The sequence below is a fragment of the Procambarus clarkii genome, chromosome 36 (assembly GCF_040958095.1).
Source record: "Procambarus clarkii isolate CNS0578487 chromosome 36, FALCON_Pclarkii_2.0, whole genome shotgun sequence".
NCBI classification, from domain to species: Eukaryota; Metazoa; Arthropoda; class Malacostraca; order Decapoda; family Cambaridae; genus Procambarus; species Procambarus clarkii.
In genome coordinates this window covers 30,342,303-30,368,359 of record NC_091185.1, presented here as the reverse complement: position 1 = coordinate 30,368,359, position 26,057 = coordinate 30,342,303, and the positions used below count along the sequence as shown (strand labels likewise).

Sequence of the window (26,057 nt, the reverse complement as noted above, 5' to 3'; positions counted from 1 at the left end):
TTGATGGGGTTCTGGGAATTGTTCTACTCTCCAAGCCTGGCCCGAGGCCAGGCTTGACTTGTGAGAATTTGGTCCAACAGGCTGTTGCTTGGAGCAGCCCGCAGGCCCACATACCCATCACAGCCCGGTTGGTCCGGCACTCCTTGAAGAAAACAATTTAGTTTTCTCTTGAAGATGTCCTGCCTGCCAGAAAACTGACTATATATTACATCCTAGGCTCAAAGAGATTAAAAATCTTTAATTATATCACAGGCAAGAGCCTTGGTATCATGTTGAATATGCGAGAAGTCTTGGCATAGTGTTAATTAGGTCCCAAGTTAACAATTACCACACCATGCACCTAATGCATTTCCCCCATGCTGTAGGCTGGAAGGATAAAAACAATATATGGGTAAGTTAATGGGAGATGCTTGGTGTTCCTTGAATGTACAGGAACCGATATTCCTTTTTTTTTAAATTATCATATTGCTTTTCTCTCTAGACACATTTTTATGTATGGTGGAAAATGATGTACAGTGGTAACTCGGCTTACGAGCACCCCTGGTTACATGTTTTTCGGGTTACGAGCAGGATTTGCTCGGAAAATTTGTATCGGGATACGAGGGTGTTGATACGAACCAACTAGCGCGTGTACGGGCCAACTAGCGTGTGGTGGCACGGCAATCGCCGCTCAGTTTACCAGTGCCTCGCGCCCAGTGACTATCCCGCCTCAATTCTTCACTAGGATTTACAGTGTTTTGTTGGATATTTGGCCATTTGAACATAAAAGTTGTTATTATATTTCTCGCAATGGGTCCCAAGAAAGCCAGTGGTAAGGTTCAACCTAAGAAAATAGTTGTGAGTAGAGGATGTCCCTTCCTCATTAAGAAAATGTGTGAAGTATGAGAAGAAATGCAAAGTTTTGTTGAAAAAACTCACCCAGATAAAGCTGTAGCAGGCTGTTTCATTGACCTTTTAAATGACAATGTGATGTTTTACTACAGACAAGAGTTAAAATATTGGGAAAAACAAGTGTTTAGACAGATTCTTAGTAAGACAAGCAGGTCCTAGTGGTATGCAGGCAAAACGTGCCAGAGAGTGCACACCAGTGAAGTCCTCACTGCCTGATGTTATAATGGAAGGGGACTTCCCTTCTAAACAGTAACACCTCTCCTCCTGTCCCCTCCTCACCATCTTCCATACACCAACAGCAGTCATCAGCAATAGTTTGAAGTGAGGTTTTTGACTAGTCAGGAACGAATTAATTCATTTCCCATTATTTCTCATGAGGAAATTAGCTTCGGTTTATGAGTTTTTGGGTTACGAGCCGTCTCCAGGAACGGATTAAACTCTTAAACCGAGGTACCGAGTCGGCCGAGCGGACAGCACGCTGGATTTGTGATCCTGTGGTCCTGGGTTCGATCCCAGGCGCCGGTGAGAAACATTGGGCAGAGTTTCTTTCACCCTATGCCCCTGTTACCTAGCAGTAAAATAGGTACCTGGGTGTTAGTCAGCTGTCACGGGCTGCGTCCTGGGGGTGGAGGTCTGGTCAAGGACCGGGCCGCGGGGACACTAAAAAGCCCTGAAATCATCTCAAGATAACCTCAAGATATACCCCTGTACAATATTTGTTTTTTAGATCACTAAATGTAAGTTTTTGTTAGGAATAACAAACTCTTGAAAAATGTATCAACATATATATATATATATATATATACACTATAATGGCAAATCCTATAGATTAATTTTACTATATATATACACTTGGCCCTGAGATAAAAGCAAGCACAGAAACTCGCTGACAAACAGAATACGAAGCATTAAGTATATATGTACAATGCCAGGCCTTACTGTATAAAAACAACTTTTGACAAATTGAAGAATATATACAACTGTAGAAAACATAATGCAACAATATAATGGTGGAAAATTGGACATAAAGACTTGGCAGTCATCTCTAAGATCTTCAATAACTGGATTGAATCCTAACAATTTGTAATGTTTATATTAAGTATGGTGTTACCATTGCAAGCTAAATTTATGTACAACTGTATCTAATATGTTTGTGCCTTAATATTCCTTAAATACAGCACAAACTTCAATGACTATTTAATTTCTAATGAACTGCCACTGAATTCACACACAAAAAAATTAACGTCATAATATGAGGGCAAAAAATATATAGGAAATATTTATGTTAATAATGTACAATACCCATCAGGTTCATTTGAATGATGGGAAACAGATGTATTATTAATGCTGATTTGTTCACACTAATCTTCGTGGCACACTACTGTGCGTACGAGTTTAATGCTTTGCTACTTGCACATGGTGTGTGTGTGTGGGTCCCACTACTTGTATATGGTGTGTGTGTGGGTCCCACTACTTGTATATGGTGTGTGTGTGTGTGGGTCCCACTACTTGTATATGGTGTGTGTGTGTGTGGGTCCCACTACTTGTATATGGTGTGTGTGTGGGTCCCACTACTTGTATATGGTGTGTGTGTGTGTGGGTCCCACTACTTGCATATGGTGTGTGTGTGTGGGTCCCACTACTTGTATATGGTGTGTGTGGGTGTCCCACTACTTGTATATGGTGTGTGTGGGGGTCCCACTACTTGTATATGGTGTGTGTGGGTCCCACTACTTGCACATGGTGTGTGTGTGTGGGTCCCACTACTTGTATATGGTGTGTGTGGGTCCCACTACTTGTATATGGTGTGTGTGTGTGTCCCACTACCTGCACATGGTGTGTGTGTGGGTCCCACTACTTGTATATGGTGTGTGTGTGGGTCCCACTACTTGTATATGGTGTGTGTGTGGGTCCCACTACTTGTATATGGTGTGTGTGTGTGGGTCCCACTACTTGTATATGGTGTGTGTGTGGGTCCCACTACTTGCACATGGTGTGTGTGTGTGGGTCCCACTACTTGTATATGGTGTGTGTGTGTCGGTCCCACTACTTGCACATGGTGTGTGTGTGTGGGTCCCACTACTTGCACATTGTGTGTGTGTGTGTGTGGGTCCCACTACTTGCACATGGTGTGTGTGTGTGGTCCCACTACTTGCACATGGTGTGTGTGTGTGGGTCCCACTACTTGCACATGGTGTGTGTGTGTGGGTCCCACTACTTGCACATGGTGTGTGTGTGTGGGTCCCACTACTTGCACATGGTGTGTGTGGGTCCCACTACTTGCACATGGTGTGTGTGTGTGTGTGTGTGTGTGTCCCACTACTTGTATATGGTGTGTGTGTGGGTCCCACTACTTGCACATGGTGTGTGTGGGTCCCACTACTTGTATATGGTGTGTGTGTGGGTCCCACTACTTGTATATGGTGTGTGTGTGGGTCCCACTACTTGTATATGGTGTGTGTGTGTGTGTGGGTCCCACTACTTGCACATGGTGTGTGTGTGTGTCTCACTACTTGCACATGGTGTGTGTGTGTGTGTGTGGGTCCCACTACTTGCACATGGTGTGTGTGTGTGTCCCACTACTTGCACATGGTGTGTGTGTGTGTCCCACTACTTGCACATGGTGTGTGTGTGTGGGTCCCACTACTTGCACATGGTGTGTGTGTGGGTCCCACTACTTGCACATGGTGTGTGTGTGTCTCACTACATGCACATGGTGTGTGTGTGTGTGTGTGTCTCACTACTTGCACATGGTGTGTGTGTGTGTGTGTGTGTGTCTCACTACTTGCACATGGTGTGTGTGTGTGTCTCACTACTTGCACATGGTGTGTGTGTGTGTGTGTGTGTGTGTGTGTGTGTGTGTGTGTGTGTGTGTGTGTGTGTGTGTGTGTGTGTGTGTGTGTGTGTGTGTGTGTGTGTGTCTCACTACTTGCACATGGTGTGTGTGGGTCCCACTACTTGCACATGGTGTGTGTGGGTCCCACTACTTGCACATGGTGTGTGTGGGTCCCACTACTTGCACATGGTGTGTGTGGGTCCCACTACTTGCACATGGTGTGTGTGGGTCCCACTACTTGCACATGGTGTGTGTGGGTCCCACTACTTGCACATGGTGTGTGTGGGTCCCACTACTTGCACATGGTGTGTGTGTGTCTCACTACTTGCACATGGTGTGTGTGTGTCTCACTACTTGCACATGGTGTGTGTGTGTGTGTGTGTGTCTCACTACTTGCACATGGTGTGTGTGTGTGTGTGTGTCCCACTACTTGCACATGGTGTGTGTGGGTCCCACTCGTTGCACACAGGCTTCGTGTGCAACTATGTGCACAAAGACTACACCTCTACTTGGTGCACTGTTTACACATGGGCCTTGATGTGTAACACATCAGTTGTATGACTCGCTACGTGCACACATGTTTCACCATCCATTACTTGCACATTTGCTTCATTTACAGAAAAGCGACATACAATGCAAACATATTCTCCCCCCATCCCTAAATACATTATTATTATTTAAATAATTAAAATACATAAAACTCCTCCTCCACTCTGCATAAATAAAATTATATTTTTGCTAATTAGTAAGGCATCTCCTTAATAACATTTATGGTTATACAATATGCAACTCATAGGTTATATACAAAATTAGCTAAAGTGTCTTTGGTGAACATGACTCCTTACATTAAAAAACTACAGCACTTAGTTTCATCATCCTTCACTGTGAAAAGGCAGCACTTCCCATGTGAAAAAAGTGTGGGATTAGTCGAGGGCCTCAACATGCCAACTCTACCCCAGGCCACTGTCGAACACATGGTGCCAACTGAACTTTTAACTAGGCACAAATTGATATCTCGTAGATGTTACTGTACATAACCGTACATTCCTCTTATTAATTTGGTGTTTGTGTATGGCAAACAGGACATGTTATTGATCTGATATTTTAACCACATTTGATTGTTGACATGAGTGAAAGAAAAGTTTCACAAACATTAGATGGTCACACCTATCTGATTTATGGATTACGTAACAGGAACCCGAACTTCAGATTTCATTTATACAGAAAGCGTACATTAGCCATAAACCCAAAGCTTTAACAGTCTGTTTTTACATTAAAACAATGAGCCATTTATGATACAACTATTTTGTGTAGTGTACATACAAAAGGTGGAAAATTTTTGGTGCCACATACCACCGCCTTCCGAAAAAAAAAGCAGGTTAAAGTTCCATTATTTTAAGGTTACAAATACTAAGGGGTCTAAGGGGTAGGATGATACCAAGACTTAACACCAACATCTTCAGTACTCCTGTCGTCTTGGGCGCACACATTATCTGTGAAGCAGAGTTTACAAAAATAATTTTGTCTAACAAGGCACCAATAATCACTACTGTTTCATTGCAAATTATACATGGTAAATATTAAGCTGTTTAAACATCACTATGCCTTCTCAAATTTCATTAATTACTATGCTATGTAGCTTGTTTGATTTATCAGAATAACTATCTAAAGTCCTGGGGCCAGATTCACGAAGCAATTACGCAGGAACATTACATACGAACGTGTACATCTTTCCCCAATCTTTGATGGCTTTGGTTATATTTATTAAACAGTTTACAACCATGAAAACTTGCCAATCAACTGTTCTTGTTGTTATAAACAGCCTCCTAGTGCTTCGGAGCTCATTAACTGTTTAATAACTGTAAACAAAGCCACCAAAGATTGAGAAAAGATGTACGGGTTCGTAAGTGCTTGAGTAACTGCTTCGTGAATGTGGCCCCTGTATAGTAGTTTTAAGAGCATAATTATGAATAGAATGACGTGATAATTTAAGTTTGTATGTTTAGGTACATACACATGAATATCTGTAGATTTCCTCTTGAGCAGAAAATTCTATAGTTTGATGCTCGACACCTTAAATTCCACTAACAATTTTCATCTGAGAATCCAAATACTGTACTTAACTCTTTGAGATCTATGGTTTAGTCATATTTACAAAAAATCTTTGCATTTCTATAACACACTTAAGGAACGGAAATGACTAGTGTCTAATTTTACTGGTAGCTGGTGGGGAGTCCAGCGTAACAACGTAGTTCTCCACTAGAGAAGCACTATCAATCCCAACTGGAACTACCTCTTTTTTTACTGGAACTAATTTGGATTTTTTATTTGCTGAACAAAAGTTTTCAAATGTCCAAGATGTAGCTTGATTTCTTCTGCTTTTCTGTGCAACTTCTACCCTAAGAGAGCCTCTGAACCCATTCACTCTATCTTTGGTGCATTCCTCACTTCGAGTTATTTTTCGACATCTGCCCAGCATCCATATTATCATGCTGCAGAGTGTCAAGAGCAGAAGAGCTCCAATACCAACACCTACGCACCATACTACAACATTTGACACGCTTTCTGAATTTGCCGTTATTGACATTTCTCTTGCAGAAACTTCTAATGGCATCTTCTCCCTTGCAATACTTTCTCTCGTTACTTCTCCATATTTATTATGCATCATGCGCATTTTTTCATTTATGTCCGAGCTTTTCTTACGAACTGACGATCGTCCATAAGGAATATCGCCCTGGTCTTGCACGAAGTCATGTGGAATATCATCCTTCAAAAGTGGAATTAGAGACACCGGAAATTGCCTGGAGGACTTCTCACCAACTACCTCGGAATCCTCTTCAGAGGTTTTGCTCTGTCTTGTGGTAGAAGTTGTAGGGGATACTGTATCTGTCTTTGGTGCAGTCATAAAAGGATATGTGGTTAAATAAGCAGGGTAATTCTTGGCTGTTGAGCTGGTGGTTACAGAGGTGGACTTGAATATTACCGGAGTTGCGAGGCTCTGCAAGACAGGATTTCCATGTGAATCTACGAGTTCCACCTGTTAAAAAAAATGCTGGTGTAAGTAGAACATAGTTTAATTTAATTTAAACTGGCAAGGAATATAGATGCAACAGACTTACCAAAACCTCTCGGAATAACAAAAAGTCAAAATGTCTTTATATTCCCAAACATATATGTCCTAAAGTTAACAAAAAAAAATCATAATTCTGTTACTAAATGGCTTCCCAATAGATTATGTTAGGAGCATCAAAAACTAACATTAGCGGTTATATGGCCAGTGACGTCTAGATACCAAAATATAATTTACATAGATGGATCAAGTAAACAAACTAAATGGAGAAGCCGGTCTGTAAGGAAGTCTACAAATAATATGGAGGTACAGTACTTGCAATTTATGTTACAGGTTTTGTGACAATGTACCACTACATACAACGAAGGTGCAGTGCACCTTCGTATAATCTTTGTATAAATTTTGGTGCATGCATTAATTTTTTGAAATATTGAACAGCTACAGTTTATTTAATATGGATAAATTTGTTAGGTATGTTCTATCATAGCCACTATACAGACAGCCACGGCCCCCCTACAGGGACTCGTAATCCCAGGGTCCAGGTTCGATCCCAGCTGCGGAAACAGATGGGCAGAGTTTCTTTCACCCTGATGCCCCTGTTACCTAGTAGTAAATAGGTACCTGAGAGTTACCCAGCTGTTACGGGCTGCTGTAGTTAGTAGCACTTGATTGAGTGACAGTCGAGAGGCGGGCCTAAAGAGCAGAGCTTAACCCCTGCAAGTACAATTAGGTGAATACACAGCGTTTTGAGCCAATGCATAAATCTGTCAATGTAGCCAAAAGAGGGAGAACCAACCTGTAAATAATATGCTTGGCCTGGCCATAGAGACACCTCACTGGTCACTTGATCTGTCAACAAATGGCCTGACACAAAGCCAGATTCTTCAACCCAGGAGAGCAAGTATTCCACGCCACCAGAACCACGTGCCTCCCAAGCCACTTTCACCTCCGCTAACATACCAAGATCCACCTTCACAACCTCAACTGTCCATGAGGAATCAACCTGGAAGGAAAATTGTGTGTTAAATCGAAAATCCATATTGTACTGTTCTTTATTGTATAGTTGTAGTAATTTATGAGGGGCTATGTAGGTAAATATCAAGTTGAGATTAGTATTCATTAAAACTAATGTTTAATTTGTATTGACTTTACAAAATATATAAGCCACAAAGGTTAGCTGCTTATAAAGGGTAAAGTGAGGATAATGTATGGTGAAGCCAGACTTATGAAGGATTAGGCACTTCACAACTTTGTTTTGTCAAGTGGTATTACAAAGCTGAAATTTCCTACACTCTGTTCAGTTGTGTAGTGTGTGATGGCTGCAGATTATTTACACTAATTTATGTTTTATTTATTTTTCACAAGTTCAACATCCTTAAAATTCATCAGGCATTGCTCCTGGTTTGTGTGCACATTGTTAATGTTATTGGTACTGTATATAGTAATAGTAGTAAAATTATGTTCATAAATCCTCATATCTAAGTATGTGAATGATTCTCATTTGCATACTATGCCTCATTTACTGCACACTATTGTGTCCACCCTCATACTAGTTATTTTGTTGGTGTCAGTTCTGCTTCTGACATGGCTACCAATTGCTGTCAACATACAAAGTGAGAGTTAAAAAGATTAATATTTTTAGGGTTGTAATATTAACAATTGTGTAACTAGCTACACAAAATTGTCACTTGCTTAGCTAAATGAAGTATGGGGTTCAATTCCTGAACCCAATATGTGCCTCTAACCCTTTCCATCACTGCCCATGGGATGAGTATGGGGTGCATAATAAAGAAATGAATAAATAAATAAATAATGGCTATGGATAACAGACTTTACTTTAATACAAACGTACAACACAACAAATATATTTAACAGTAGCCATATTGTCCAAAAATCAATATTATGTTCCTCATTATGCTTTTTAATCTACATAACTACCTGCATGTCACTTTTGGGTAATGTGGTTAGGGCTCAACTACTGCAGGTCGCTCCAAGCAACAGCCTGTTGGACCAAACTCTCCCAAGTCAAGCCTGGCCCTGGGCCAGGCTTGGGAAGTAGAAGAACTCCCAGAACCCTATCCAGGTACAATCTAGGTGCTAACTACCTTAAATTCATTATTACCCAGAAAAAATTAGCCATCAATACATCAACCAACTCAGAGCACACAACACAGCACCATTATTCTAATCTCTATACAGTACTATACATTTCTACAAACATTACATGCTTTCTGCATGTTCTCTATACTATAATACAGAGAGTTGTTTAACATTAAATCAGTTCAGAGTAATTGCCAAGAAACATTTAATATCTTTAGACCAGCTAGACGAATATCAGTACCGGAAGATGCAGCATTGGCTTGGAATCCACATCTGGTGAAGCACAATACAAAAGTGTGTAGGTTGATTTGGAAGGATTTCGGGGCTCAACATCCCTGCGGCCCAGTCCCTGACCAGGCCTCCTATTATTTTTGGGGGCAACAAAATTAGTGCAGAACCTAAAAGAGGACTAAGCTACGATGATAGATCAAGGGAGCAAAATCTCACAACGTTAGAAGAGAGAAGAACCCGAGGGCATAAGATCACAACGCTAGAGGAGATAAGAAACCGAGGGGATAAGGTCACATCGTACTAGATGCTGAGGAGAACAGACAAGGTCATAATGTTAGAAGAGAGAACCTGAGGGGGGTCATCCATATTACTGGAATGGGTAAAACCACTTGTTGAGCCTCTGTAGTTAATTTCTTATATTTGGTGACAAATTTGAGGATCCCAGTCATATGATGTGTTTTTTGAAGCATGGATGGGTTTCATACTGTCAACATTTTACATGTCTATTACCTCGTCTATCTAAATAGTCAACATTTTAGCCAGGCAGTCATGTTCCCAGTTGAAGAGAAATGGCTCAGCAATCCAAGAAGGGAAGTTCATGTGATTACTTGTGTACATTAGTATTTTATTTTACATACAGCATACAAAGTTCATTCCCCGGTTAAATTCCTCCCTTGGAAGAAAAGTGCCTCCCGTTTACAATACAATACAATACAATTTTATTTAGGTAAGGTACATACATACAATAAATTTTTACAAGGATTGGTTGACTTATAGGTAGAGCTAGTACATACAATGCCTAAAGCCACTATTACGCAAAGCGTTTCGGGCATGGTCAATCAATGGTTTGAGAATCAATGCTGTGGAACAAGGGGGAAAAAAGGTTATTTTTCGTAGGCCTCCACTATCTTCAAAGGCCCCCACCGTCTAGTAGGCCTGCACTATCTAGTAGGCCCTAGGCACTGTGCCTATGGTTAATCCGTCCTGTGTATGGGTACCGTTCTTAATCTTTCTCCAACTTTTACTTCTATTTAAGTTCCCTCATTTATTTTCACATTTGAAATCCCCCCCAAAAGTTATCTACCCAGGTCTTACCCCCATTCACTTTCTTGGACATTATTCCCGTAATTTGCCACCATGTAAATTACGATTAAGGTTAACTTTTAATTGTCCTTCATAATTGTAACTTAAATTATGAACTTGAATATGTCCCTATGGAAATTGTTCACATAACAGTGGAAAATGTTACCAATAACTCCTACATAAATTAACCTACACTGCCAAAAACAATTGTGTAAAAAAGAGGATTATGTAGACCTCTTAAATGTACACCTGTAAAGTGTTCACAATAACAAAAATGTACACTGAAAATTTTATAAAAAATTTAGTTCCAAGTTAAAAGTTTATTAAATTTATTGTTCCACCGTGAAGTTTTCGCTCTTTTTCAAGAATAACGGACCCTGTACAAACGGTCAGCAAGTGGCCCTAGATGGCCCTAGGCCCCCTGTGACCCTCCATCTGCATCTTAAAAGTCAAATTCAACACAAAAGTCAAATAACATGATAGTTAAATTACCACAAAAACCTACCGAAGGAGCTTGTGGAGATGAATTACTCTTGCCTAAATCCCGTGCCATCTGAGGATAGGATTGGTCAGGTGGTGTGTGTTTGGCTGTGTCAGCATGAGCGAGTCTGGGGGCATCACTTGCCAGCCTCTTGGAAGAATCTTGGAAGACAGAGGAGGAGTACTGGGGGATGCTGGTGGCCGTCTCTTTGGCTGGGATAACTGGTGGTGGATGTGTCCTTATTGGATTCAGCTGGTGAAGGAAGTATTTATAATTACAATTATATAAAAATATTATCTATAATTCATAATATTATGTCTTGTAAAAGTTATCACAAAATTTGGTTGGGAACACAGCCAGTAAATCATACCTGAAAATTTTATACAATTTTTGTTTCTTAAACTTATGTCATACATTTAATATACATTTATAATTTATTGACACACACAGGGGGGCCTGGTAGCCTGGTGGATAGCGCGCAGGACTCGTAATTCTGTGGCGCGGGTTTGATTCCCGCACCAGGCAGAAACAAATGGGCAAAGTTTCTTTCACCCTGAATGTCCCCTGTTACCTAGCAGTAAATAGGTACCTGAGAGTTAGTCAGCTGTCACGGGCTGCTTCCTGGTGTATGTGTGTGTGTGGTGTGTGGAGGAAAACAAAAAGTAGTTAGTAAACAGTTGATTGACAGTTGAGAGGCGGGCCGAAAGAGCAAAGCTCAACCCCCGCAAACACAACTAGGTGAACACAACTAGGTGAATACACACGCTGCAACCCGTCCTCCTAACACAACGTCACATTTTGACGTATATTTTACCTAAGGCTTAAAATCGTCGTACTAGAAGCGGCTGGCGAAAGTGACGTACTGTCCCGTTTTCTGTTTTGGGTCCTCTGGCAGGTTAGGATAAGGGGCACTTTAGTACGACAGTTTCTTGACGTTGGGAAACCTTAGGAGGACGGACTGGCCACACGGCCTCGCGGCTGAGTGAACAGCGCTCGGGGGTCGTAGTCACAAGGGCCCGGGTTTGATTCCCGACCGAGTTAGGAACAAATATGACGTTTCTTGCACCCAGATGCCCCTGTTCGCCTATCATTAAATAGGTTCCTGGTGTTAAACAGCTGTTGCAAGCTGCATACTGGGGATGTGTGTGTGTGTGTTAGAAATATGTAGTAGATATGATAAAAGAAAAATAGGTCAGGAGTCAGTACATTAGAGGCCACTGCAGGTTATCTTAAGATGATTTCGGGGCTTAGCGTCCCCGCGGCCCGGTCCTCGACCAGGCCTCCTTTTTGTTACACATCCCCCAGGAAGCAGCCCGTAGCAGCTGTCTAACTCCCAGGTACCTATTTACTGCTAGGTGAACAGGGGGCATCAGGATGCAAGCAACTGTGCCCATTTGTTTCCGCCGGCGCCGGGAATCGAACCCCAGGTCCACAAAAATGTGTATCCAGCGTGCTGTCCACTCAGCCACCAGCGCCGACAACCGGAGCGTAACTCCATATAGTCTCCTGAGACTGACGGCTGCCTACTACTACTACTACTTACTCTGTATCCATAAGGCACTTCAGAGGTCGGGGTGACGGAAGGGTCGCCTTGGTCCGCCACGTCTTCAAGGTGACGGTGTTCCTTCGCCGCGTCGTCCAAGTGGAGGACGACTTCGGAGACGGCGAGGAGGCCCTGCTGATTGACAGCCAGGAGCCGCACGCGAACTACCCCCGTCACCTCGGCCGGAACTGTTGTGCTGGTAGCCGAGGTCTGTCAAGTTCAATTCAAGTTCAAGTATGTTTATTAACACAAGAAAAAAATACATCTCAAAGGGATAGAGTAGCTGTCGTAGCTCAGTCGATTAAGGCAGTGTGTCTGGGATGCTCCCGGACGCAGGTTCGAATCCTCGTCACGGCCCTTGTGGATTTGTTCATAGAGTAGCTTAGGCTATTTCTACCTCCTTCCACTTCAAGTCCGTCAAGGGTGCTGATTGATTGATTGAAGATTAAGCCACCCAAAAGGTGGCACAGGTCACATAATAGTGATGACTAAGATCACAAATAAGATTGTGGCGGGACCAAAGAGCCAAAGCTCAACCCCCCCGCGAGCACAACTAGGTGAGTACGGGCATGAATAGCCCGGAAGTATGATGAAGATACAGACGGTAATTATTAGGAGAAAGCTCTAGGCCTTTGTGGGAGGAATATGAGGACTGAACCAAGAAAACGTGACAATTACTTGGCTCATCTGTTTTACCACCACCGTCCACCGTATGGGTATAGGGTGCATAATAAAGAAAGAAATTGAATCATCTGCTATTAAACGCCGACCCTACAAAAAGCGAGGCTGTCTATGTACCGACCACTCCACCCAACAAGAGCTACAGGGCCCCAAAACGTAAAGTATACACAAATTACTATACAAGGCAACGACCCATACGTTAAGCAGATTAGTTTAGATTAAATTATACATGTGAATACTACTTAAACGAGTATAACTGGGTATAATAATATGAATAAAGCAAAATTAAGGAAAATCTGTACAGATGAGAGAGGTCTTGGCTGGTTCTATCATACTTAATTGTCTATATATTTGTACTAAGGGGAACAGGGCCGTCTTAATATATATATATATATATATATTATAGGCCCTGGACAAAGCAATGCACTGGGCCCCCTACCCAGATGATGGGGCCCCATCCGTCCTCAAATATAAAGGTTTACCGTCAAAATATGCACAAATTATGCTTATTATAAATATAATTTATTAAAAAGGATTTGAATCACTTTTCCAGCGGGAAGAATAGTAATTATACACTCCACCAAGAGCTCTCTCATGAATAATATAGCAGCATGGGGTCCCCTGACCACCACTCAGTGTGCTCTAAGGTAAGACACCACTGACAGGAAGCGAGGAACACCTTACCTGCGCCAGCTCCCGCCACCCGCCATCACCGTGCGAGAGCAGGACGTAAATGACATCTTCCCGGGAGGCGGGGCCATCCACCCGGGAGGCGGGGGCGGCGCTCCCGGACCAATCAGGGGGGCTCCACGACACCCGGCCCCGCCTACCGACACTTGGCGGGCGAAGATAGGCTGGCAGCCGGAGTGGGGGCGTGTCCGAGCGGTCGCTGGCCCCGCCCCTTCTATTAGCCGCCTTGTCCATGTAGAAACTACAGGCGACTTGGCAACCTGGAAACTAAAGGCAAACAATATTTATATTAAACAATAAAAATAAAAAAATGATAAATAAAAAAAATAAAAAAAAATAAAAAATAATAATAAAAATAAATAATCAAAAATAAAAATAAATAAACAATAAAAAAATAAAGTCGCGAAACGTAGGCCTATATAAAATATTTTAAGAACAAAATTTGTTATATAAAAGTTTGAGAATTAGTAAAATGTTTTCATGCTAAATAGGTTCTGGGGATGTATGGGGATGTATACATACAAGGTATGTTAAATGTTCTTTTAGGTCCAATGGAAAAAGATTAATTTTCATTATCACATGATAGTGATGACTATGATCACATGAGAGTGAAGACTAAGATCACATGATAGTGATGACTATGATCACATGATAGTGATGACTAAGATCACATGATAGTGATGACTATGATCACATGAGAGTGATGACTATGATCACATGAGAGTGAAGACTAAGATCACATGATAGTGATGACTATGATCACATGAGAGTGAAGACTAAGATCACATGATAGTGATGACTATGATCACATGATAGTGATGACTAAGATCACATGATAGTGAAGACTAAAATCACATGATAGTGATGACTAAGATCACATGATAGTGAAGACTAAGATCACATGATAGTGATGACTAAGATCACATGATAGTGATGACTAAGATCACATGATAGTGATGACTAAGATCACATGATAGTGATGACTAAGATCACATGATAGTGATGACTAAGATCACATGAGAGTGAAGACTAAGATCACATGATAGTGATGACTAAGATCACATGATAGTGATGACTAAGATCACATGAGAGTGAAGACTAAGATCACATGATAGTGATGACTAAGATCACATGAGAGTGAAGACTAAGATACATGATAGTGATGACTAAGATCACATGAGAGTGAAGACTATGATCACATGATAGTGATGACTATGATCACATGATAGTGAAGACTAAGCTCACATGATAGTGATGACTATGATCACATGATAGTGATGACTAAGATCACATGATAGTGATGACTAAGATCACATGATAGTGAAGACTAAGATCACATGATAGTGATGACTAAGATCACATGATAGTGATGACTATGATCACATGATAGTGAAGACTAAGCTCACATGATAGTGATGACTATGATCACATGATAGTGATGACTAAGATCACATGAGAGTGAAGACTAAGATCACATGATAGTGAACTATTATCTGGTTGATGGTTTACATCTCAATGTAAAATTAACCTATATAAATTATTCCCCAATGACATACAGATTGCACAAATTGACATTATATGTTAAAGAACATTGAAAAAGTAGAGACAAAGGGAACAAAACAGAACCCACAAATTATTCGGGTATAATTGAAAATTATTATATATATATATATATATATATATATATATATATATATATATATATATATATATATATATATATATATTGCTAGCCTAATTTTATACATTTTATACAATTATAGAAGCAAGGCATTTATGAAAAAAAACATCTAGGACTTCTTGGCCCCACAATGTATGAATTATAGGCGACTTGAATCTGAGTAGAATAAATTGGATTAATACAAATTTTATTTTTTGGAATCAGTTGACCGCTTCCTTGAACTATATATTAAGGCGTCAACAGAGAAAAAATAGTATTTTAGACTTAAAATAAATAACATGGAAATAGGAATTGAGTTAAGAAACCAATAGAAAATCCGATTTGATAGCATATGGCGTAATTGTGTTAAAATGAAGACTGATAGGGCACCAGAGTTCAGAAAAGCTGATTTTGAGGATTAAAAAGGTTTGTTGAGGATTGATTGGCACACACACACGAACGAGGCAAATATACACATATGTATACATATGTATACTTGAATTTGAGTAGAATAAATTGGATTAATACAGACTTTATTTTGTAGAATCAGTTGACCGCTTCCTTGAACTGCATATTAAGGCCTCAACACCTAACAATAGCCTAATATTCATACATGAATAAGGAGATGTATACATACAAGAACAGCGAGATGTATACATACACAGGCAGTGTGGTCAGCACACATGGAGCTCCAAACGGTCAGGTGGTGGCGGAGAATCCCACATGTGTTCCAACACTGTCAACAAAACATATTATATCAGATAAATTGTGATAATTCAAATTATCTATGGCCATATATTTTTTTTGTATTGTAATTGATGATGATAATGGAAGAATTTCTTTCACCTGATACCCCTGTTCACCTAGCAGTAAATAGGTATCCAGTCCGACTGCTGTTACATTCTGGGGAGAGGTTCAGTAGTGGGACCTTCGGGAACCTCTATACGAAGGTCCTACATATATGTGTATATACATAAGTATATACATATATTATTGTATATAGAGTGGAGCATGTGTATATACATATATAATAAAGTATATATGCTTCCTGTCCTCAACGAATTTAATCATAATTTGTACGTGTCATAAAGCTGAGATAAATGTTATAGTCATCCCTACTAATTGTTAAAAAAGAAAACGTTTCTTCTGAAAATGGTGTCATTGGAGGGCTAACTAATACAACTATTCTCAAGTCAGATTAACTTTTAATTAATACTACTATGAGGTATATATTATAGTATCATATAATACTATGAAGACAACTGCAAACACCAAACCAGTGATTTTAATCGGTTTAAATATTGCTCGTGAAGCCCTATTGAGGGTCCCTGGTTTACCTGGTTGATACCTGGTTGATGGGGTTCTGGGAGTTCTTCTACTCCCCAAGCCCGGCCCGAGGCCAGGCTTGACTTGTGAGAGTTTGGTCCACCAAGTTGTTGCTTGGAGCGGCCCGCAGGCCCACATACCCACCACAGCCCGGTTGGTCCGGAACTTCTTTTAGAAAACAGTCTATTTTTCTCTTGAAGATGTCCACGGTTGTTCCGGCAATATTTCTTATGCTCGCTGGGAGGACGTTGAACAACCGCGGACCTCTGATGTTTATACAGTGTTCTCTGATTGTGCCTATGGCACCTCTGCTCTTCACTGGTTCTATTCAGCATTTTCTTCCATATCGTTCACTCCAGTACGTTGTTATTTTACTGTGTAGATTTGGTACTTGGCCCTCCAGTATTTTCCATGTGTATATCATTTGATATCTCTCTCGTCTCCTTTCTAGTGAGTACATTTGGAGGGCTTTGAGACGATTCCAATAATTTAGGTGCTTTATCTCGTCTATGCGTGCCGTATATGTTCTCTGTATTCCCTCTATTTCAGCAATCTCTCCTGCTCTGAAGGGGAAAGTGAGTACTGAGCAGTACTCAATTCGGGACAGCACAAGTGATTTGAAGAGTACAACCATTGTGATGGGATCCCTGGATTTGAAAGTTCTCGTAATCCATCCTATCACTTTTTCTGGCTGACGCAATACTTGCTTGGTTATGTTCCCATCATTATTTCCAAATCCTTTACATGCTGTTTTCCTACTATGGGCAGATTTGATTGTGTTTTGTACTCTGTATTATGTTTAAGGTCCTCATTTTTACCGTATCTGAGTACCTGGAATTTATCGCTGTTAAACATCATGTTATTTTCTGTTGCCCAGTCGAAAACTTTCTTAATATCTGCTTTAAGTTTTTCAATGTCTTCAGCCGAGGTAATTTTCATGTTGATTTTTGTGTCATCTGGAAAGGATGACACGAAACTGTGACTTGTATTTTTGTCTATATTTGATATGAGAATAAGGAAAAGCAGCGGTGCAAGGAGTGTACCCTGAGGTACAGAGCTTTTAACTGCGCTCGGACTCGATTTTATATGATTGATTGTTACTCTTTGTGTTCTGTTCGACAGAAAACTGAGTATCCAGCGTCCTACTTTACCGGTCATTCCCATTGACCTCATTTTGTGTGCTATCACTCCATGGTCACATTTATTGAATGCCTTTGTAAAGTCTGTGTATACAAAATCTGCATTCTGTTTTTCTTCTAATGCCTCAGTGACTTTGTCGTAGTGCTCAAGTAGCTGTGAGAGGCACGATCTTCCCGCTCGAAATCCATGTTGGCCTGGGTTGTGGAGGTCATTGGTCTCCATGAAACTAGTGACCTGACTCCTGATCACTATCTCAAATACTTTTATTATGTGGGACGTTAGTGCAACTGGTCTATGATTCTTTGCCAATGCTTTGCTCCCTCCCTTGTGTAGAGGGGCAATGTCTGCTGCTTTAAGAGCACCTGGTATCTCCCCCGTGTCCAAGCCGTGGAATGAGGAAGGAGTTTCTGTGGGCTACACACACCCATTGGGAGCACTTTAGCATGCTTTCTCGTATTCCCTCCCCCCCCCCTCCTTGCTATTCCCTGTCGGATTAATGTCATAACCAATCATTGACGCGGCTCCTGGCATAGCCTGAGCAGGCCGAGGAAAGCCGCAGAGAGGCGGATTACGGGAGGATTATCTACCATATTAGTGGTACCATTTGGGCGGTTTAGATCTTAAATCAAATGCACCTTTTGTTAAAAACTGAATTCCAGTTTTAAGTCCTTAAAGGTGCGGGATTACCCGTCTTGACCAGGTTCGTGACTCTTCCTAACTGAGATGTCTTCGTGTCTCCCGTTCTACCTAGACCAACTGGTCTGGGGGAGATTGGTTCTATCCAATCTATTCCATCTATCCTTGCCTGTGGTCATATTAAGACCAACTGGTCATGGAGGGACTGGCCTCAGAACAGCCCCCGACTGCCAGTGAAGCAGCTATGGAGTCTAACCTCATTCCTTCACTCTTAATCCTATTGCCAAAATAATTCTTGTCGAGGTGTTTATCTAGTATATTTTATGGCATCCCACTGTACACTACATCCTGTGTCGGGACTACAATAGGGGCGGGCCTACATCTCTATATAGCTAGAGAGATTTGCATCACCACTACAATTTTGTCCCCATTGCCTCAGAGACACTTGGTGCCTGGGGTAAAAGTGCTGCTAGTTTTTTTGAAGGAGTTGGGGTCCAAGCTAACTGAAATCACTAGAGACCCTAGAGCTGCCAGTTTTCTCTTTCAGCGCCTTAGTGTGGCGATACAGAGAGGAAATGTTCACTGCATCCACGGTTCCTGCCCGCCATCTGAGGAGCTGGAGGAGCTGTACAACTTGTGACATGTAGCCTTGTACCCTGCATGTGATCATTGTTGTAACCCTTTTTGTGTAATGACATTGTAAATAAAATAAAATGACAAAATACACAAAATATAGTGAGTTGTAGGAGACAATATGTGAGTGCACGAGGGTGTCCCTCAAGGCTCCCCCGGATGCTGCATATCGTCTTCTTCGAGGCCGAGGGTCCCTACAAACGCAACCAAAGGTGATACCCCCATATATATATATATATATATATATATATATATATATATATATATATATATATATATATATATATATATATATATATATATATATATATATATATACCTCCACACCCACCCACACACCCACACACACACACACACACTATCATGGATGAAAAATTTTCTGACTGATAGAAAAATGAGGGCAGTAATCAGAGGCAATGTATCAGAATGGAGAAATGTCACAAGTGGAGTACCACAGGGTTCAGTTCTTGCACCAGTGATGTTTATTGTGTACATAAATGATCTACCAGTTGGTATACAGAATTATATGAACATGTTTGCTGATGATGCTAAGATAATAGGAAGGATAAGAAATTTAGATGACTGTCATGCCCTTCAAGAAGACCTGGACAAAATAAGTATATGGAGCACCACTTGGCAAATGGAATTTAATGTTAATAAATGTCATGTTATGGAATGTGGAATAGGAGAACATAGACCCCACACAACCTATATATTATGTGAGAAATCTTTAAAGAATTCTGATAAAGAAAGAGATCTAGGAGTGGTTCTAGATAGAAAACTATCACCTGAGGACCACATAAAGAATATTGTGCAAGGAGCCTATGCTATGCTTTCTAACTTCAGAATTGCATTTAAATACATGGATGGCGATATACTAAAGAAATTGTTCATGACTTTTGTTAGGCCAAAGCTAGAATATGCAGCTGTTGTGTGGTGCCCATATCTTAAGAAGCACATCAACAAACTGGAAAAGGTGCATAGACATGCTACTAAGTGGCTCCCAGAACTGAAGGGCAAGAGCTACGAGGAGAGGTTAGAAGCATTAAATATGCCAAAACTAGAAGACAGAAGAAAAAGAGGTGATATGATCACTACATACAAAATAGTAACAGGAATTGATAAAATTGACAGGGAAGACTTCCTGAGACCTGGAATTTCAAGAACAAGAGGTCATAGATTTAAACTAGCTAAACACAGATGCCGAAGAAATATAAGAAAATTCACCTTCGCAAATAGAGTGGTAGACGGTTGGAATAAGTTAAGTGAGAAGGTGGTGGAGGCCAAGACCCTCAGTAGTTTCAAAGCGTTATATGACAAAGAGTGCTGGGAAGACGGGACACCACGAGCGTAGCTCTCATCCTGTAACTACACTTAGGTAATTACACACATACACACATACACACATACAGAGGAGGACAGCTTGAGGCTTCAAGAAGACCTGGACAAGCTGCAGGAATGGTCGAACAAATGGCTGTTAGAGTTTAATCCAAGCAAATGTAATGTAATGAAGATAGGGGTAGGAAGCAGGAGACCAGATACAAGGTATCACTTGGGAGATGAAATACTTCAAGAGTCCGAGAGAGAGAAAGACCTGGGGGTTTATATCACGCCAGACCTGTCCCCTGATGCTCATATCAAGAGGATAACAGCAGCAGCATATGCCAGGTTGGCTAACATAAGAACGGCCTTTAGAAACTTGTGTAAGGAATCTTTCAGAACATTATATACCACATATGTCAGACCAATCCTGGAGTATGCGGCTCCAGCATGGAGTCCATATCTAGACAAGCATAAGACTAAAATGGAAAAGGTTCAAAGGTTTGCCACCAGACTAGTACCCGAGCTGAGAGGTATGAGCTACGAGGAGAGACTACGGGAATTAAACCTCACTTCGTTGGAAGACAGAAGAGTTAGGCGGGACATGATCACCACATTCAAGATCCTCAAGGGAATCGACAGGGTAGATAAAGACAGGCTGTTTAACACAAGGGGCACACGCACTAGGGGACACAGGTGGAAACTGAGTGCCCAAATGAGCCACAGAGATATTAGAAAGAACTTTTTTAGTGTCAGAGTGGTTGACAAATGGAATGCATTAGGAAGTGATGTGGTGGAGGCTGACTCCATACACAGTTTCAAGTGTAGATATGATAGAGCCCGATAGACTCAGGAACCTGTACACCTGTTGATTGACAGTTGAGAGGCGGGCCGAAAGAGCAGAGCTCAACCCCCGCAAAAACAACTAGGTGAATACAACTAGGTGAATACAACTAGGTGAATACAGCTAGGTGAATACAACTAGGTGAATACAACTAGGTGAATACAACTAGGTGAATACAGTTACTCACCATGAAACAGTCGGAACTCTTGCGACACTTGGCATCTCTCTCTACCCCCGTTGCCGTAAACTGTCAGTGAAGAAATAAAATTAAAATTAAAATACTGTATTATTCACTAAAGATGATGCATACATTATACAAGTTATACACACACACATTTCATAAACATTATGTCATTACAGGGCGTTGGAACGTCCTGCTGGTCTCCTGTTCCCATTGTCATCACCTTACACTTGCTCGTGTTGAACTCTGGCAGCCATTTCTCAGGTCAGTTCTGTAGCTTCTCCAAGTTATTTTGGAGACTCTTACCATACGCATCTGTCTTGACTCTTATCATTTTTTGCATCGTCTGCAAACATCGACATCTAGGATTCAACCTTGGTAGTTAGATCGTTAAGATAAATGATAGAGAGAGAGAGAGAGAGAGAGAGAGAGAGAGAGAGAGAGAGAGAGAGAGAGAGAGAGAGAGAGAGAGAGAGAGAGAGAGAGAGAGAGAGAGAGAGTACTCACCTAATTGTACTCACCTAATTGTGCTTGCGGGGGTTGAGCTCTAGCTCTTGCTCGACCCTGCACGTACATGAACGAAGGTGGATGTATTCAAGAAGCACTTGGATACGTTCTTGCAAGAAGTACCGGATCAACCAGGCTGTAGTGGATATGTGGGCGTGCGGGCCGCTTCAAGCAACAGCCTGGTGGACCAAGTTATCACAAGTCGAGCTTTGGGAGTAGAAGACCTCCCGAAACCCTCTCTAGGTATACACATCTAGGTGAGTGTGTCCAGGTGAGTGGAGGCTGACTCCATACACAGTTTCTAATGTAGATATGATAGAGTCCAGTAGGCTCAGGAACCTGTACACCAGTTGATTGACGGTTGAGAGGCGGAACCAAAGAGCCAGAGCTCAACCCCCGCAAGGACAACTAGGTGAGTGTATCCAGGTGAGTACTCACACCTCTCCTTACCTGTGTGTGGGTCTTGGGGTGTCTGGGAAGATGCTCAGATAAGAGTGAGGGACAACGCTTGACGTGAGAGAGAGAGAGAGAGAGAGAGAGAGAGAGAGAGAGAGAGAGAGAGAGAGAGAGAGAGAGAGAGAGAGAGAGAGAGAGAGAGAGAGAGAGAGAGAGACAGTGCTCAAGCCACATGTATACGTTACTCTACCTTAGCTGGGAGGCAGGTGTGTGTGTGTGGTGGGGAAGGCAGGTGTGTGTAGGAGGCACGTCTGGTGACAGATGTGGCACAAGACAAATGTTACCAGATTAAATTTGCATTAACCATGACATTAACTAAGATGTTATCGTGCATATGGGTGTGTGTATAAGCCTATGAGGGTGAATAGGCCTACGAATTTATGGATATAGGCCTATAAGTGCGTATTACCTACGTGTGCTTGCGGGATCGAGCTCTTAGCTCTTAGGTCCCCGCCTTTCTATCCGCCGTTTCTCTACCGACTTCCGACCTATTTTTCTCTATCATATCTACTATATATTTCTCACACACACACACACACACACACACACACACACACACACACACACACACACACACACACACACATACACATCATGGAGCCCCCACCTGAAGAAACACATAAAGAAACTGGAGAAGGTTCAGAGGTTTGCGACGAGGCTTGTCCCAGAGTTACGAGGGATGGGATATGAAGAGCGTCTGAAGGAACTGAACCTTACGACACTAGAGAAAAGAAGGGAGAGAGGAGATATGATAGGGACATATAAAATACTCAGGGGAATTGACAAAGTGGAAATAGATGAAATGTTCACACGTAATAATAACAGAACGAGGGGACATGGGTGGAAACTGGAAACTCAGATGAGTCACAGAGATGTTAGGAAGTTTTCTTTTAGCGTGAGAGTAGTGGAAAAATGGAATGCACTTGGGGAACAGGTTGTGGAAGCAAATACTATTCATACTTTTAAAACCAGGTATGATAGGGAAATGGGACAGGAGTCATTGCTGTAAACAACCGAAGCTCGAAAGGCGGGATCCAAGAGTCAATGCTCGATCCTGCAAGCACAAATAGGTGAGTACACACACACACACACACACACACACACACACACACACACACACACACACACACACACACACACACACACACACACACACACACACACACATATTCCTGGGTGCAAACAGCAATAATTGTTGAACTCCCAGACACCTATTTACTGATAGGTGAACAGAGGCATCAGGTAAAACAAACTCTGCTAAATTCTTATTTATCTCAACTGGACCTGCTAGAAGTCAATAGCTCGCTGGAGACTTCAACTAGAAGTCAATAGCTCGCTGGAGACTTCAACTAGAAGTCAATAGCTCACTGGAGACTTCAACTAGAAGTCAATAGCTCGCTGGAGACTTCAACTAGAAGTCAATAGCTCACTGGAGACTTCAACTAGAAGTCAATAGCTCACTGGAGACTTCAACTAGAAGTCAATAGCTCGCTGGAGACTTCAACTAGAAGTCAATAGCTCGCTGGAGACTTCTACTAGAAGTCAATAGCTCGCTGGAGACTTAAACAAGCTATTTGCTGGGGAGAAACTTTTGGGGAACTTTCTTTGTCCTCAGCGAAGTACAAGAAAGTGCTCTGGCAAATGTCGAGTTCGCTGCCTGAGAGAACTTTCTGGTTAACTTAATATCTCTTAACGTGTATGTATTGCGTAAATCAATCTGTCCTCCTAAGGTCTTCCCAGCGTCAAGAAACTGTCGTACTAATGTGCCCCTTATCCTCACTTACCAGAGGACCCAAAACAGAAAACGGGAAAGTACGTCACTTACCGCAAGTCGCTACCATTTTCTAGGACGACAATTTTTGGCCTTAGGTAGAGTATACGTCAAAATGCGACTTTTATTACGTCAACTTAAATGCTATCTCGTCAAACTTATAAACACTTTATCCAAAAAAAGGTAGCAAATACGGTGTTTGCGATTCAAAACTATCCACTGAAAACGGAAAACAATTTATCTTCAATCGCAAAATTCCCCGAATCCCCAAAACTGACAGTACCTCCACTCTTGATGACGGCGGAAAGAGAATAAAAAAACATCAAAGTATCACGAAAATCGCTTTCTGGAGCTCCAGAAGGCATTCAGAGAGGGTGTATAAGGTCTCAGGGTAGAGTTGGACCCCTTGCCGAGCTGATACCATCGCTCCTATACTCCCCAGCGTTAGAAATGTTTGTGGCAGCGATGGTATCGAGACGGTCTTCAACAATGCCTTTAGTCTTTGGGTGATAAGAGATTTTATTATCTCAGACTATAAGTACGAGTTTAACACGATGTTTGGGTGCAAATATCGACCGTGTGGTGACTTGCAGACGTCGCTTTGTTAACTGATGTCCGACATGTCGACGAGGGAGCATCTGCGCATGCGTCGTTACTGGCCGCATGAGTTTTCCCGCGCAAAAAAGGGAATTGTTGAAAATGGGGAAGAAAAGAGGGAGCCGGTCGGCCGACCGGACAGCACACTGGACTTGTGATCTTGTGGTCCCGGGTTCGATCCCAGGCGCCGGCGAGAAACAATGGGCAGTTTCTTTCACCCTATGCCCCTGTTACCTTGCAGTAAAATAGGTACCTGGGTGTTAGTCAGCTGTCACGGGCTGCTACCTGGGGGTGGAGGCCTGGTCAAGGACCGGGCCGCGGGGACACTAAAGCCCCGAAATCATCTCAAGATAACCCAAGCGCGTCTGCTGGCCCACCTCCTCTCCTGCTGGCCCACCACCTCTCCTGCTGGCCCACCTCCTCTCCTGCTGGCCCACCACCTCTCCTGCTGGCCCACCACCTCTCCTGCTGGCCCACCACTTCTCCTGCTGGCCCACCACTTCTCCTGCTGGCCCACCACCTCTCCTGCTGGCCCACCACCTCTCCTGCTGACCCACCACCTCTCCTGCTGGCCCACCACCTCTCCTGATGGCCCACCACCTCTCCTGTGGCCCACCACCTCTCCTGCTGGCCCACCACCTCTCCTGCTGGCCCACCACCTCTCCTGCTGGCCCACCACCTCTCCTGCTGGCCCACCACCTCTCCTGCTGGCCCACCACCTCTCCTGATGGCCCACCACCTCTCCTGCTGGCCCACCACCTCTCCTGCTGGCCCACCACCTCTCCTGATGGTCCACCACCTCTCCTGCTGGCCCACCACCTCTCCTGCTGGCCCACCACCTCTCCTGATGGCCCACCACCTCTCCTGCTGACCCACCACCTCTCCTGCTGGTCCACCACCTCTCCTGCTGGCCCACCACCTCTCCTGATGGCCCACCACCTCTCCTGCTGGCCCACCACCTCTCCTGATGGCCCACCACCTCTCCTGATGGCCCACCACCTCTCCTGATGGCCCACCACCTCTCCTCCTGGCCCACCACCTCTTCTGTGGCCCACCACCTCTCCTGCTGGCCCACCACTTCTCCTGCTGGCCCACCACCTCTCCTGCTGGCCCACCACCTCTCCTGATGGCCCACCACCTCTCCTGATGGCCCACCACCTCTCCTGCTGGCCCACCACCTCTCCTGCTGGCCCACCACCTCTCCTGATGGCCCACCACTTCTCCTGCTGGCCCACCACCTCTCCTGATGGCCCACCACCTCTCCTGATGGCCCACCACCTCTCCTCCTGGCCCACCACCTCTCCTGCTGGCCCACCACCTCTCCTGATGGCCCACCACTTCTCCTGCTGGCCCACCACCTCTCCTGATGGCCCACCACCT

The 26,057-nt window shown here is 42.8% G+C and overlaps 1 protein-coding gene across 1 annotated transcript in view; it reads right to left on the bottom strand.

Moving 5' to 3' along the window:
• Positions 1 to 1,661: 1,661 nt before the first annotated feature.
• The window catches only part of LOC123756170 (uncharacterized), a 164,288-nt gene continuing 139,892 nt past the window's right edge, over positions 1,662 to 26,057 (bottom strand). The window contains exons 2-8 of the mRNA XM_045739252.2: positions 21,353 to 21,412; positions 15,928 to 16,002; positions 13,601 to 13,873; positions 12,236 to 12,445; positions 10,717 to 10,944; positions 7,594 to 7,800; positions 1,662 to 6,764 (exon numbers count right to left, since the gene is read on the bottom strand). Of these exons, the coding sequence (XP_045595208.2) occupies positions 5,928 to 6,764; positions 7,594 to 7,800; positions 10,717 to 10,944; positions 12,236 to 12,445; positions 13,601 to 13,873; positions 15,928 to 16,002; positions 21,353 to 21,412 (1,890 nt within the window). The 3' untranslated portion in view covers positions 1,662 to 5,927. The remainder of the gene's footprint in view (positions 6,765 to 7,593; positions 7,801 to 10,716; positions 10,945 to 12,235; positions 12,446 to 13,600; positions 13,874 to 15,927; positions 16,003 to 21,352; positions 21,413 to 26,057) is intronic.